General features: G+C 40.4%; 1 protein-coding gene across 1 annotated transcript in view; it reads right to left on the bottom strand.

The window, feature by feature from the left end:
* Positions 1-6,541: 6,541 nt before the first annotated feature.
* Positions 6,542-12,888, bottom strand: part of ahctf1 (AT hook containing transcription factor 1) — a 119,206-nt gene continuing 112,859 nt past the window's right edge. Inside the window, exons 29-30 of the mRNA XM_034187987.1 lie at positions 7,967-8,183; positions 6,542-6,683 (exon numbers count right to left, since the gene is read on the bottom strand). Coding sequence (XP_034043878.1) covers positions 8,016-8,183 — 168 coding nt within the window. The 3' untranslated portion in view covers positions 6,542-6,683; positions 7,967-8,015. The remainder of the gene's footprint in view (positions 6,684-7,966; positions 8,184-12,888) is intronic.

The raw sequence follows: 12,888 nt of genomic DNA, 5'->3' as shown, positions 1-12,888 counted from the left end.
GGTGTTCTCTTCACGGATGAATCCCGGTTCACACTGTTCAGGGCAGATGGCAGACAGCGTGTGTGGCGTCGTGTGGGTGAGCGGTTTTCTGATGTCAGTGTTGTGGATCGAGTGGCCCATGGTGGCGGTGGGGTTATGGTATGGGCAGGCGTCTGTTATGGACGAAGAACACAGGTGCATTTTATTGATGGCATTTTGAATGCACAGAGATACCGTGACGAGATCCTGAGGCCCATTGTTGTGCCATCCATCCAAGAACATCACCTCATGTTGCAGCAGGATAATGCACGGCCCCATGTTGCAAGGATCTGTACACAATTCTTGGAAGCTGAAAATGTCCCAGTTCTTGCATGGCCGGCATACTCACCGGACATGTCACCCATTGAGCATGTTTGGGATGCTCTGGACCGGCGTATATGACAGCGTGTACCAGTTCCTGCCAATATCCAGCAACTTCGCACAGCCATTGAAGAGGAGTGGACCAACATTCCACAGGCCACAATTGACAACCTGATCAACTCTATGCGAAGGAGATGTGTTGCACTGCATGAGGCAAATGGTGGTCACACCAGATACTGACTGGTATCCCCCCCCCAATAAAACAAAACTGCACCTTTCAGAGTGGCCTTTTATTGTGGACAGTCTAAGGCACACCTGTGCACTAATCATGGTGTCTAATCAGCATCTTGATATGGCACACCTGTGAGGTGGGATGGATCATCTCAGCAAAGGAGAAGTGCTCACTATCACAGATTTAGACTGGTTTGTGAACAATATTTGAGGGAAATGGTGATATTGTGTATGTGGAAAAAGTTTTAGATCTTTGAGTTCATCTCATACAAAATGGGAGCAAAACCAAAAGTGTTGCGTTTATATTTTTGTTGAGTGTATATATATATATATATACACTCAACAAAAATATAAACGCAACACATTTGGTTTTGCTCCCATTTTGTATGAGATGAACTCAAAGATCTAAAACTTTTTCCACATACACAATATCACCATTTCCCTCAAATATTGTTCACAAACCAGTCTAAATCTGTGATAGTGAGCACTTCTCCTTTGCTGAGATAATCCATCCTACCTCACAGGTGTGCCATAACAAGATGCTGATTAGACACCATGATTAGTGCACAGGTGTGCCTTAGACTGTCTACAATAAAAGGCCACTCTGAAAGGTGCAGTTTTGTTTTACTGGGGGGGGGATACCAGTCAGTATCTGGTGTGACCACCATTTGCCTCATGCAGTGCAACACATCTCCTTCGCATAGAGTGGATCAAGTTGTCAATTGTGGCCTGTGGAATGTTGGTCCACTCCTCTTCAATGGCTGTGCGAAGTTGCGACGACGAACTGGAGTCCGGTCAAGACCCCGATGAGGATGACGAGCATGCAGATGAGCTTCCCTGAGACGGTTTCTGACAGTTTGTGCAGAAATTCTTTGGTTATGCAAACCGATTGTTTCAGCAGCTGTCCGAGTGGCTGGTCTCAGACGATCTTGGAGGTGAACATGCTGGATGTGGAGGTCCTGGGCTGGTGTGGTTACACGTGGTCTGCGGTTGTGAGGCTGGTTGGATGTACTGCCAAATTCTCTGAAACACCTTTGGAGACGGCTTATGGTAGAGAAATGAACATTCAATACACGAGCAACAGCTCTGGTTGACATTCCTGCTGTCAGCATGCCAATTGCACGCTCCCTCAAATCTTGCGACATCTGTGGCATTGTGCTGTGTGATAAAACTGCACCTTTCAGAGTGGCCTTTTATTGTGGGCAGTCTAAGGCACACCTGTGCACTAATAATGGTGTCTAATCAGCATCTTGATATGCCACACCTGTGAGGTGGGATGGATTATCTCAGCAAAGGAGATGTGCTCACTATCACAGATTTAGACTGGTCTGTGAACAATATTTGAGGGAAATGGTGATATTGTGTATGTGGAAAAAGTTTTAGATCTTTGAGTTCATCTCATACAAAATGGGAGCAAAACCAAAAGTGTTGCGTTTATATTTTTGTTGAGTATATATATATATACACACACACACACACACACACAGCTGTCCAAAAGTATTGGAACACTTGGTATTTCACACATTTTGTTTATGCTATTTTAAATACAAGAACTACGAAACATAAAAAAAAATATTTACCTCAAACTCGAACTGAAAGCAAGTCTCTACAACTTAATATAAATAAATTAAAAATATAAAATCCAAGATGATGGATTGTGTAAGTAATGGAAAGCTTTGGTATAATACCTGTAAATAATCAGTTTAATTGCCAGTTTTCTTCAGACAATTCAGGGGATGGATACATGAACATTTCCAAGTCACTGAATATGTCTTCAAGTTTATTTACATCAATTATGAAGAAATACAAGCAGTATGCCACTCTATGGTAAATCTGTATGGAGTAGATAGTTCTCAAAAACTGACTGTGCAAGAGTGAGGAAAGCCACCAAGACACCCAGACAACCCAGAAGAAGTTAAAGGCTTCTGTGGCTGTAACTGGAGAAATTGTGCACTGTGCATGTTTTGCATTTTATATCCCCAGGTATACAGCTTCATGATGAAGTGGTATAGGGGAGGATTTTCTTAAAAAGAAGACCTGAAAGTTCAACTACAATTTGCCAGAAGGTACATCTGAGATGCAAGTCTAAATCTGATGTTTTGGTGAAAGAAAACCCCCTTGTCTAGTTTGAGTTGAAGGAAAAATGTTATTTTTTGTATTTTTAGTATGTTTGAATTTGAAATGGTATAAACAAATTAAAATGTGTGAAATACCAAGTGTTCCAATAGGGCTATATATATATATATATATATATATATATATATATATATATATATATATATATATATATATATATATATATATATATATATATATATATATGTAACTAGTACAATTTAACTGCAGAAGAGTGATGTGATTTTTACCTTCATAGGTGCACTGTGTGACAGAGACAATGCCACAGCTTCCTGCACTAATACAGCAGGTGAGATGTTAGGTCGTCTTTGATGTACAAAAACTGGACTAGAGTGGAGCGGTGACGGTCCAATGTTACCCTGGACTTCCTTAATGATCTCCACCTCACTTCCTGAGTCCTCTTCATCATCATCAGGTGTAACAGACTCAGAGTCCTCTTCTTCCTCCTGATCCTCTTCTTCCTCCTCCCCCTCTTGCTCTTCTAGGGGCGAGGGGAAAGCATCTTCACTCTGGTTTGCACTCATTACAGCTAAAGGAGGAGTAAAGGGAAGAAAAATAAAAGGGAAAAATTATATCAATAGGTAGATGCATGAGAATATGTAAAACACTGGTTTTGTAACAGCAGCCTCATTGTGGATTTATTTGTTCTTTATGTAAGTGCACAATGTCAATCTTTCTCACAGTGAGAGTCTGTGCCAGTTAGTTCACAGGATGTTGCAGAGGAAGCAGAACGTTGGCTGGACAACACTGGTGAGCCTTCAGTAGCAGCCTGCTCCTCCTCTTCAACCACAATGACAGACTCTGCTGTAGACCTTTCAGAAAAATGCACCATAAACACAAATAATGCTTTTTAGACACTTGCTGGCAAGGGCAGGAATCTTTTTTTTAATGAATAAAAGCTAGCATTGTTGTAACCAAACACACCGCTTTCATAAAGATATCAACATTTGTTAAGCAAAACTGGTCAAAGAGCAACCCAAAAAGAAAAAGAAAAAAAAAAGAAAAAAGAAAAGAAAAAAGGCTGAATTTTTAACATCCTCACTGGGACCAAACCTGTTGAAAGATGCACTGTGGATTCCTGAGCGGGTGAGAGGAGACATGTCGCTGCCAAACAGGTGTCGCTGAACAAACTCAGTCAGATCTAATGGGAGCAAGCAAATTCATTAAAGTCATGTAACCCCCCAGCCCCAACCTTTTTCATTTAGTATGAACAGCCAAAAAAAACAATTATTGCTTGGTGACCCAGACTGAAGAGAACAAATATCCTGAATGAGAATGTGGCATGTCTTTCATAAGATCCTAAAAGCTGCCAGAGATTGCGTTAGTGTTGCTAATGTTCACTGAAGGAAGAACATGGAGAAAAAAAAAAAAAAAAAAAAAGGGATCATGTCAGAGAATGCTCCAAATATCATCTGGAGGAACCAGCACACAGCTTCATGGCAATTCTTGGCTGCAAAAGCAGGCTGTGATGTCACCAAGAGTAAAGGAGGCATTTGCTGGAGGAAGCCATGAGCATGTGAGACACCACCTGTGGACAATAAGTGCCCATGTGACCCTCGATCTGCTTACAGAGTAATCTGACCACTGTGTTGTAACAAACTTACACCTCGATGTACTGGTGCAGTCATGGCAACTGTCAACACGGTCCTGACAGATGACACCGGTCTACTGTCCTGTTGGGCCACCTACTTTGAGCAAGATTTCCAGCTTCAGGGTTCTAATACCTAATCCTCCAGTCATCTGCAAACCACCTAATCTTTGTGACTCTGCAAAGGTGGTGAAACAGTGTGGTAAAATGATATGTGGTAGCAGCAGGGTTGAATTTCTTCAGGCAGGCAGAGGTCTTGGTCTCCTGATGTTATAAGCAATCTTCATCTTTTTTGAGACAGGCATCATCCCAACAGCCTAGAAGAAAGGGCCTCTCTGGAAAGCAAAAGGTGATCACCTAGACTGCAACAATACAAGGTATGAGGGCCTTCACCGTGGCAATGGAAGTATGTAGTTGTTACCCTGGAGATGCACCATTTTGTTTTCAAACATATCTATAAATCCAAGAATATCGTCCTGTGTTATGATGCCCAGTGCAACCACCAGAGCTTGTGAAGTAAATGTATATTCTTCCGATGGCCCACGAACGAAGCAATGTTATGAAAATGGCAGCTTGCAACGGAAAGGTAAGACATTAGCCTGTTTGTTTTTCTCTTGACGAGCAGGCTTTGTACACCCCAACAAGCTGCCGGTTGTTATATTTCAAGCAGCGATTGAAATGAGACAGGTCATCCACCCTTGAATGCTTGGCAGACCACTTGGTTTGAAGTCCTCCAAAGTCGGTTGCTAAGAAGTAAAGTGACATCAGAGCCAAAATGAGGTAGGGACTGAAGAGCCCCCATTACACTACTCTGTCTCTTGCCTTGGTGGCTGCAGTGAGGGCCCAAGGCGGTGGTGCACAGCAAATGCTTTGGGACCAGACATGAGTGTGCTGACTTACATACACAATTATCACAGATCCCAGTTCGTACCACAGAGAGAAGTACAGATGCAAACTCATATTAGAACTCTATTTTAGCTAATGTCCCAAGTTGTAGTGCTGGTATCAGAAACAAAGTCAGATCAGTGAATCTGTAACAGCAATGAGTAAAATTTTTTTCAATTTCTCCTATTTCACTATTCTAGTCTTTTGACAACACAAAAATACTATTAAATTTAACATGAAATACTTAATGTTTACTTCCCCTTAAGTCTAAAAAATCATTTCTGCCACCTAGACAGTTTATACACAGATAACATTGGTCTTCTTTCATTTTTTACATGATTGCTGTCACATAAATGTACATAATACCTTTCAATCTACCTTGTCCCATTTACTCCACAAAATGTGTAGATACACTGCACAGTCAGAATTTGAGGTGGGAATATTTTTAAACTTTATGATTATTGCACTAATTAAAGCACCTGCTGTGTGCTCCATAGCCTCTGCAGGCTCTTCTGAGGGTTCAACAGCTGCAGATGTTTCTTGGTGCTCACTGGACTCCTGGAATTCTGTGCCCACCTTCTGGTCACACTGCTCCACAGCTTTCAGTGGATGCTTAATTCTCACCTCAGTGCCAAACTCTGTACTCTCATTTACCAGGACACAACCTAGCGGCACATATTTAAAAAAAAAAAAACATCTTAGCAACCTGTGACAGACATGGAAATTCACAGGGCATTTCGAATATCAAAATAAAGACATTTTGAATATCAATGTACTGTGTGCCTTCACGTTTCAGTTGATGAATGTAAACCATCTCCATAAGCAAGTTATAAAAACACCACAACGCCTGAAATACTTTGAGTGTGACTACATGTCAGCCAGCTTTTCTTTTATTATTATTATTACTGCAGTCAACATTCTGGTCACCTTCCTTACCTGAATGAGCTTCATCCATTTTCTCCTTTTTAGCTTCTTGTTCAAGACCATGGCCCATTTCCTGAGATATCTCGTCGTCTTTCATCTGTCCATCGCCAACTGCATCCCCGGTTGTGCGTTCACTGCATAAAGTCACTGGCTCTTGTGGTTCATCTGTAGGTGGGACTTTATTGTCACCCTTCAATGTGGTGACAGTGCCCATCTCTTTTTCCCATTCCACTGACAGAGGTGCGTCATAGAACTCTAGAGTGGTGTCTGTTGAACGAACGGACACCTGGCTGGTTTCTAAGACCACCAGGCTTAGTTTCTCATGAGTTGTACCTTCCATTTCTAAACCTGGAGATCTATTTTCAGTAGAGACATCTTGTGCAGAGGATGATTCGCTCTCAGAGCCTCTAAGTTGTGGTGAGAAAAAACCATCTTCTGGAGGCAAGAACTTAACATGAAGTTGTTCTTTGTCATCTTCATCCTCCACCTCCTCTGCAGGCTGAGTGGACCAGGGCTTGCTTCTCGACTTAGCTAATGGTGAAGATAGAGTCATTAAATTGATCTCACCGTCTCCTGCCATCTGCAGAGCAAATGTGAGAAACACAGAAGAACCACTTTTAATGTCCATGTAAATTAAAGTTACCAAAGCTATCAGCTGAACAAAGAGGAAGAACGTCATCAATTTACAAAAAGAATGTAGCTGAAAATCTCAACTGCCTGTACTCGCTTGGATATTTGTATTTCGTTTTTGCATACCTAATTAGAATTTGTGAATGTCTGCAAAAAATTTTTTTTGTCACTTGTATTTTAATGTCCTATATGTAAAACATCAGAGCAGTGAAAGAGTCAACAATTTGTATTATATCTATGTCAAAGTCTATTACAGTATATAAATAACAGGAGTGTAATGATACATTAAACAATTTCTTTCTAAATGTGAGGGCTTCATGTGATTAGCGACAGATTTTACAGGAACACATATGTTTCCACTGTCAGTAGTGTTAGTTCTAGAGCTGCAACAATTAATTGCTTATTAACCAGCTTTTAAACTGCAGGGGTGGTGGCCAAGTGGTTAAGTGCACTGGTTTCCGGTGCAGAAGGTTGCCGGTTCAAACCTTGCCCATTCTCAAATATGGAGAATCAGGAAGGGCATCCGGTGTAAAATTTGTGCCAAATCAACATGCAGATCGACCTCGGATCTGCTGTAGTGACCCCCCCCCCAAGTGAAAACAAGGGAGAAGCCGAAAGGACTTACAAATCAGCTATTACAGTAAATCAACTCTTGATAATTGATAACCTTTTTGAGTCATAAAAAACAAACAAAAGAATCCAAATACTCTGACTGCAGCTTCTTAAAAGTAAATATTTTCAGCTTTATTTGACTAGTTTGTTTACTCCTCTCTGGCTGTAAACTGAATATTTCTGGGTTGTGAACAGAAGACATTAGGCATCATCTTAGGCTCTGGAAAAGTTTGATCAACTTTTTCGCCATTTTCTGGCATTTTATAGATGAAACAACAAATCGTAGAATTTTTGTTTAACAGATCATGAAAAAAATTGTTACGTGCAGCATGAGTTAGTTCTTTAATGCTCAACATGATTTACATAAAATGGCAAAGAAAAAAAAAAGGTGCAGAAAACACTGAGCACTGCCCTCCCTCTGCTAAAGAGTAATGATGCTGTGACCAAGAAAAAGTAAACAGCAGCATAACCTTGTGCTCAACAGGATCTTAATTCATACAGAAATGCTTAAACACAAGAAATTACAAACTAAATGACAGGGTTTGACATCAACCCTTGAGGCATCATCACAAAAAGAGCATAGAAGAACTACCTGGGGACAACACATTGTGTTGCTCTTACCCCATTGGCCCATCTAATGCCCTTCTCAAATTCAGAAACTTCTGTTTCTTTAAAGAATGTGATCCGGCTGTCTTTGCTGCAGAGTGGAGGGGTGATGGAGCGTCCTGGAGAAGCTGACGGAAGTAGCGACAGGTGTGGGCCTCAAGCTGCTACGAAGAATGGACTGCAGAGTGACAGCAGAAAACCCTGGACCTGAAGCAGCCAAAGCTCGTGCCCGCTGGGATAAATAAATAATAAATTAATACATTATTTATATATATAAAAACACACACATATACATACGCTCATACTGTGCATCCAGAAAGTATTCACAGTGCTTCACTTTTTCCACATTTTATATTACAGCTTTATTCCAAATGGATGAAATTAATTTTTCCCTCAAAAGTCTACTCACAACACCCCATAATGACAATGTGATAAAAGTTTTTGTTTTCTTGGCAAATTCATTAAAACAAAAAACTAAGAAACCACATGTGCACAAGGATTCACACCCTTTGCTCAATACTTTGTTGATGCACCTTTGGCAGCAGTTACAGCCTCAAGTCATCTTGAATAAGAAGACTTGACCGATCTGGTGCAGGGTTTCATCCAGGATGATTCTGTACATTGCTATATTCATCTTTCCCTCAATCCTGACGAGTCTCCCAGTTCCTGCCACTGAAAAACTTCCCCACAGCATGATGCTGCCACCACTATTATGCTGGGATGGTACCTGGTTTCCTCCAAACATGATGCCTAGCATTCACGCCAAAGAGTTTGATGTTTGTCTCATCAGACCAGAAAATTTTGTCCTTCAGGGAGATGGACGTCACGGTGATCATTGGGACCTTCAAAGCAGCAGAAATGTTTCTGTACTCTTCCCCAGATTTGTGCCTCAATTCAATCCCATCTCTGAGGTCTACAGACAATTCCTTTGATTTCATGCTTGGTTTGTGCTCTGACATACACTGTCAACTGTGGGACCTTATATGTAGACAGGTGTGTGCCTTTGCAAATCATGTTCAAACCACTGAATTTACCCCAAGTGGACTCCAATTAATCTGTAGAAACATCTCAAGGATGGTCAGTGGAAACAGGATGCACCTGAGCGCAATTTTGAGCTTCATGGCAAAGGATGTGAATACTTATGTACATGAGATTCCTTAGTTTTTTTGTTTGTTGTTTTTTTAATAAATTTGACAATTCTTAAAAAAAAAAAAAAAAAAAAAAAAAAAATCTTCACATTGTTATTATGGGGTATTCATCTATTTTGGAATAAGACTAACATAAAATGGGTAAAAAGCAAAGCACTGTGAATACTTTCCGGGTGCACCGCACGTACCGTGAGGAAAATAAATATTTGAACACCCTGCGATTTTGTGGTTGAAGATGAGTGAGTGAGTGAGTGAATGAGAAACTTTCAAGTAGTTAAGATGAATTTATTCATCTCAAAAGGGAGGGGAAAAATATCTTTGTTTTGTCGTTGGTCAGTGTGTGTCTTTTACAGTGAGGGAAATTAAGTCTTTGAACACCCTGCGAAGTTCTCCCACTTAGAAATCATGGAGGGGTCTGAAATTTTCATCTTAGGTGCATGTCCATTGTGAGAGACATAATCAAAAAAAAAAAAAAATAAAAAAAAATCTGGAAATCACAATGAATAATTTTATTTTTTTTTTTACAATTTATTTGTATGTTACTGTTGCAAATAAGTATTTCAACACCTGCCAATCAGCAAGAATTCTGGCTCACACAGACCTGTTAATTTTTCTTTAAGAAGCCCTCTTATTCTGCACTCTTTACCTGTATTAATTGCACCTGTTTGAACTTGTTACCTCTATAAAAGACACCTGTTCACACACTCAATCACACTCCAACCTGTCCACCATAGGTGTGTAGACCTGCACAAAGCTAGGATGGACTACAGGACAACAGGCAAGCATCTTGGTAAAAGACAACAACTGTTATGATTATTTATTAGAAAGTGGAACAAACACAAGATGACTGTTAATCTCCCTCAGTCTGGGATTCCATGCAAGATCTCACTTTGTGGGGTAAGGATGATTCTGAGAAAGCTCAGAACTACACAGGAGGACCTGGTCAATGACTTGAAGACAGCTGGGACTAGTCACAAAAATTACATTAGTAACACATGATGCTGTCATGGTTTAAACTCCTGCAGGGCAGCAAGGTCCCCCTGCTCAAGCCAGCACATGTCCAGGCCCATTTGAAGTTCGCCACTGACCATCTGGATGATCCAGAGGAGACATGGGTGTCATGGTTTAAACTCCTGCAGGGCAGCAAGGTCCCCCTGCTCAAGCCAGCACATGTCCAGGCCCATTTGAAGTTCACCACTGACCATCTGGATGATCCAGAGGAGACATGGGAGAAGGTCATGTGGTCAGATGAGACCAAAATAGAGGTTTTTGAAATCAACTCTACTTACCATGTTTGAAGGATGAGAACAACCCCAAGAACACCATCCCAACCATGAAGCATGGGGGTGGAAACATCATACTCTGGGGGTGCTCTTCTGCAAAGGGAACAGGACGACTGCACAGTATTGAAGGGAGGATGGATGGGGTCATGTATTGCAAGATTTTGGCAAACAACCTCCTTCCCTCAGTAAGAGCATTGAAGATGGGTCATGGCTGGGTCTTCCAGCATGACAATGACCCCAAACACACAGCCAGGGCAACTAAGGAGGGGCTCCGTAAGAAGCATTTCAAGGTCCTGGAGTGGCCTGGCCAGTCTACAGACCTGAACTCAATAGAAAACCTGAAAAATTTGGAGAAGATCTATATGGAGGAGTAGACCAAAATCCCTGCTGCAGTGTGTGAAAACCTGGTGAAAAACTACAGGAAACGTTTGACCTCTGTAACTGCAAACAAAGGCTACTGTACCAAATATTAACATTGATTTTCACAGGTGTTGAAATACTTATTTGCAGCAGTAACATACAAATAAATTATAAAAAAAAAAGTCATACATTGTGATTTCCAGATTTTTTTTAATTGTTTTTTTAGATTATGTCTCTCACAGTGGACATGCACCTAAGATGAAAATTTCAGACCTCTCCATGATTTCTAAGTGGGAGAACTTGCAAAATTGCAGGGTGTTCAAATACTTATTTTCCTCACTGTAACTCTGAACAAAAATATAAACAACACTTTTGTTTTTGGTCCCATTTTTCATGAGCTGTTCTCAAAGATGTAAAACATTGTCTATATACACAAAAGACCTATTTCTCTCAAACGTTCACAAATCTGTCTAAATCTGTTTTAGTGAGCACTTCTTTGCTGAGCTAATCCATCCCACCTCACAGGTGTGGCATATCAGCATGATGATTAGACAGCATGATTACTGCACAGGTGTGCCTTAGGCTGGCCACAATAAACATTAGAATTAGAAACAGTAGTAGTATTAGAATGTAGCTGACAATGTTCTTTAACTAAAACTGAACTTGTAAACTACATTATGCATTTGTCATACAATCTTAGCAAATATTTTTTTAAAAAGTTTGTGCTGACTGGTAAGGTCAACTGGGATTCTGACTAACAACACAATTACTAATGGGCAAAGTCAACTGTAAACATTTTTTCCAATGTAAATTTGTTTTCAATACAAACTGTTAATGAAGAAATGCAACAATAATTTGAACGAACAATATTAAGGAATGGAACCAGCACCCATAATTAATCATATTAACACTAAGTACTTTTGTTTTGATACAATCACAAAAATGAACCCTCAAGCTACAATAGATCAACAATGCAGGGCTGCCTTCAGTCCTGGAAAGCAAACTTTGTCAAATTTTTGTTATTTTGATGTTCTTGCCCGGAAAGCTTACACTGAATGACCTCTGGGCTTAAGTGACCTTTTGTTTCAATGCACATGCTCCCTGTGACATGTAGATTTTGTTTATTGTGACATGCTATAAATAAAAGCTGATAATTTTTTTTCCATAATTTTAGCTGATTGCTTCTTGTTAGCTCTGTGGTCTCTCTCTCTCTCTCTCTCTCACACACACACACACACACACACACACACACACACACACACACACACACACACACACACACACACACACACACACACACACACACACACACACACACACACACACACACACACACACACTAGTACTGTGCTCACTAAAATGAAATAAATGGCCTGAATGCCAGGTGTCATGTTTGGAGGAAACCAGGCACCCTCCCGACAGTGAAGCATAGTGGTAGCAACATCATGCTGTGGGGATGTTTTCAGTGGCACGAACTGGGAGACAAGTCAAGATTGAGGGAAAGATGAATGCAGAAATGTACAGAGACATCCTGGATGAAAAACTGCTCCAGAGCGCTCTTGACCTCAGACTGGGGTGACTGTTCATCTTTCAGCAGGATAATTTTTTATATTATTATTATTGTTGTTATTTATTTTGTGCCTTGATATTCAAAATAAACATTTCAAATCAATCAATCAAAAACAATGACTCTAAGCTATCAAAGGAGTGGCTTCAGGACAACTCTGTGAATGTCGTTGAGTGGCCCAGCCAGAGCCCAGACCTGAATCCAAACGAACATTTCTGGAGAGATCTGAAAATGGCTGTGACACTCCCCATCCAACCTGATGGAGCTTGAAAGGTGCTGCAAAGAGGAATAGGAAAAACTGTCCAAAGACAGATGAGCCAAGTTTGTGGCATCATATTCAAAAACATTTGAGACTGTAATTGGTGCATCAACAAAGTGTTGAGGAAAGGGTGTGAATACCTTTTTACACGTGATTTCTTAGTTTGTTATTTTTAATTAATTTGCAAAAATTTTAAACCTTTTTTCATGTTGTCCTTATGGGGTGTTGTAAGTAGAATTTTGAAGGAAAAAAACAAAAAAAAAATCATTGACTCCATCTTGGAATAAGGCTGTAAGGTAAAATGTGGACAAACTGAAGTG

The sequence above is a fragment of the Thalassophryne amazonica genome, chromosome 2 (genome assembly GCF_902500255.1).
Source record: "Thalassophryne amazonica chromosome 2, fThaAma1.1, whole genome shotgun sequence".
In the NCBI taxonomy this organism is placed as follows: Eukaryota; Metazoa; Chordata; class Actinopteri; order Batrachoidiformes; family Batrachoididae; genus Thalassophryne; species Thalassophryne amazonica.
Note: the sequence above shows the minus strand (reverse complement) of the source record. Positions and strands in the feature narration are given on the sequence as shown.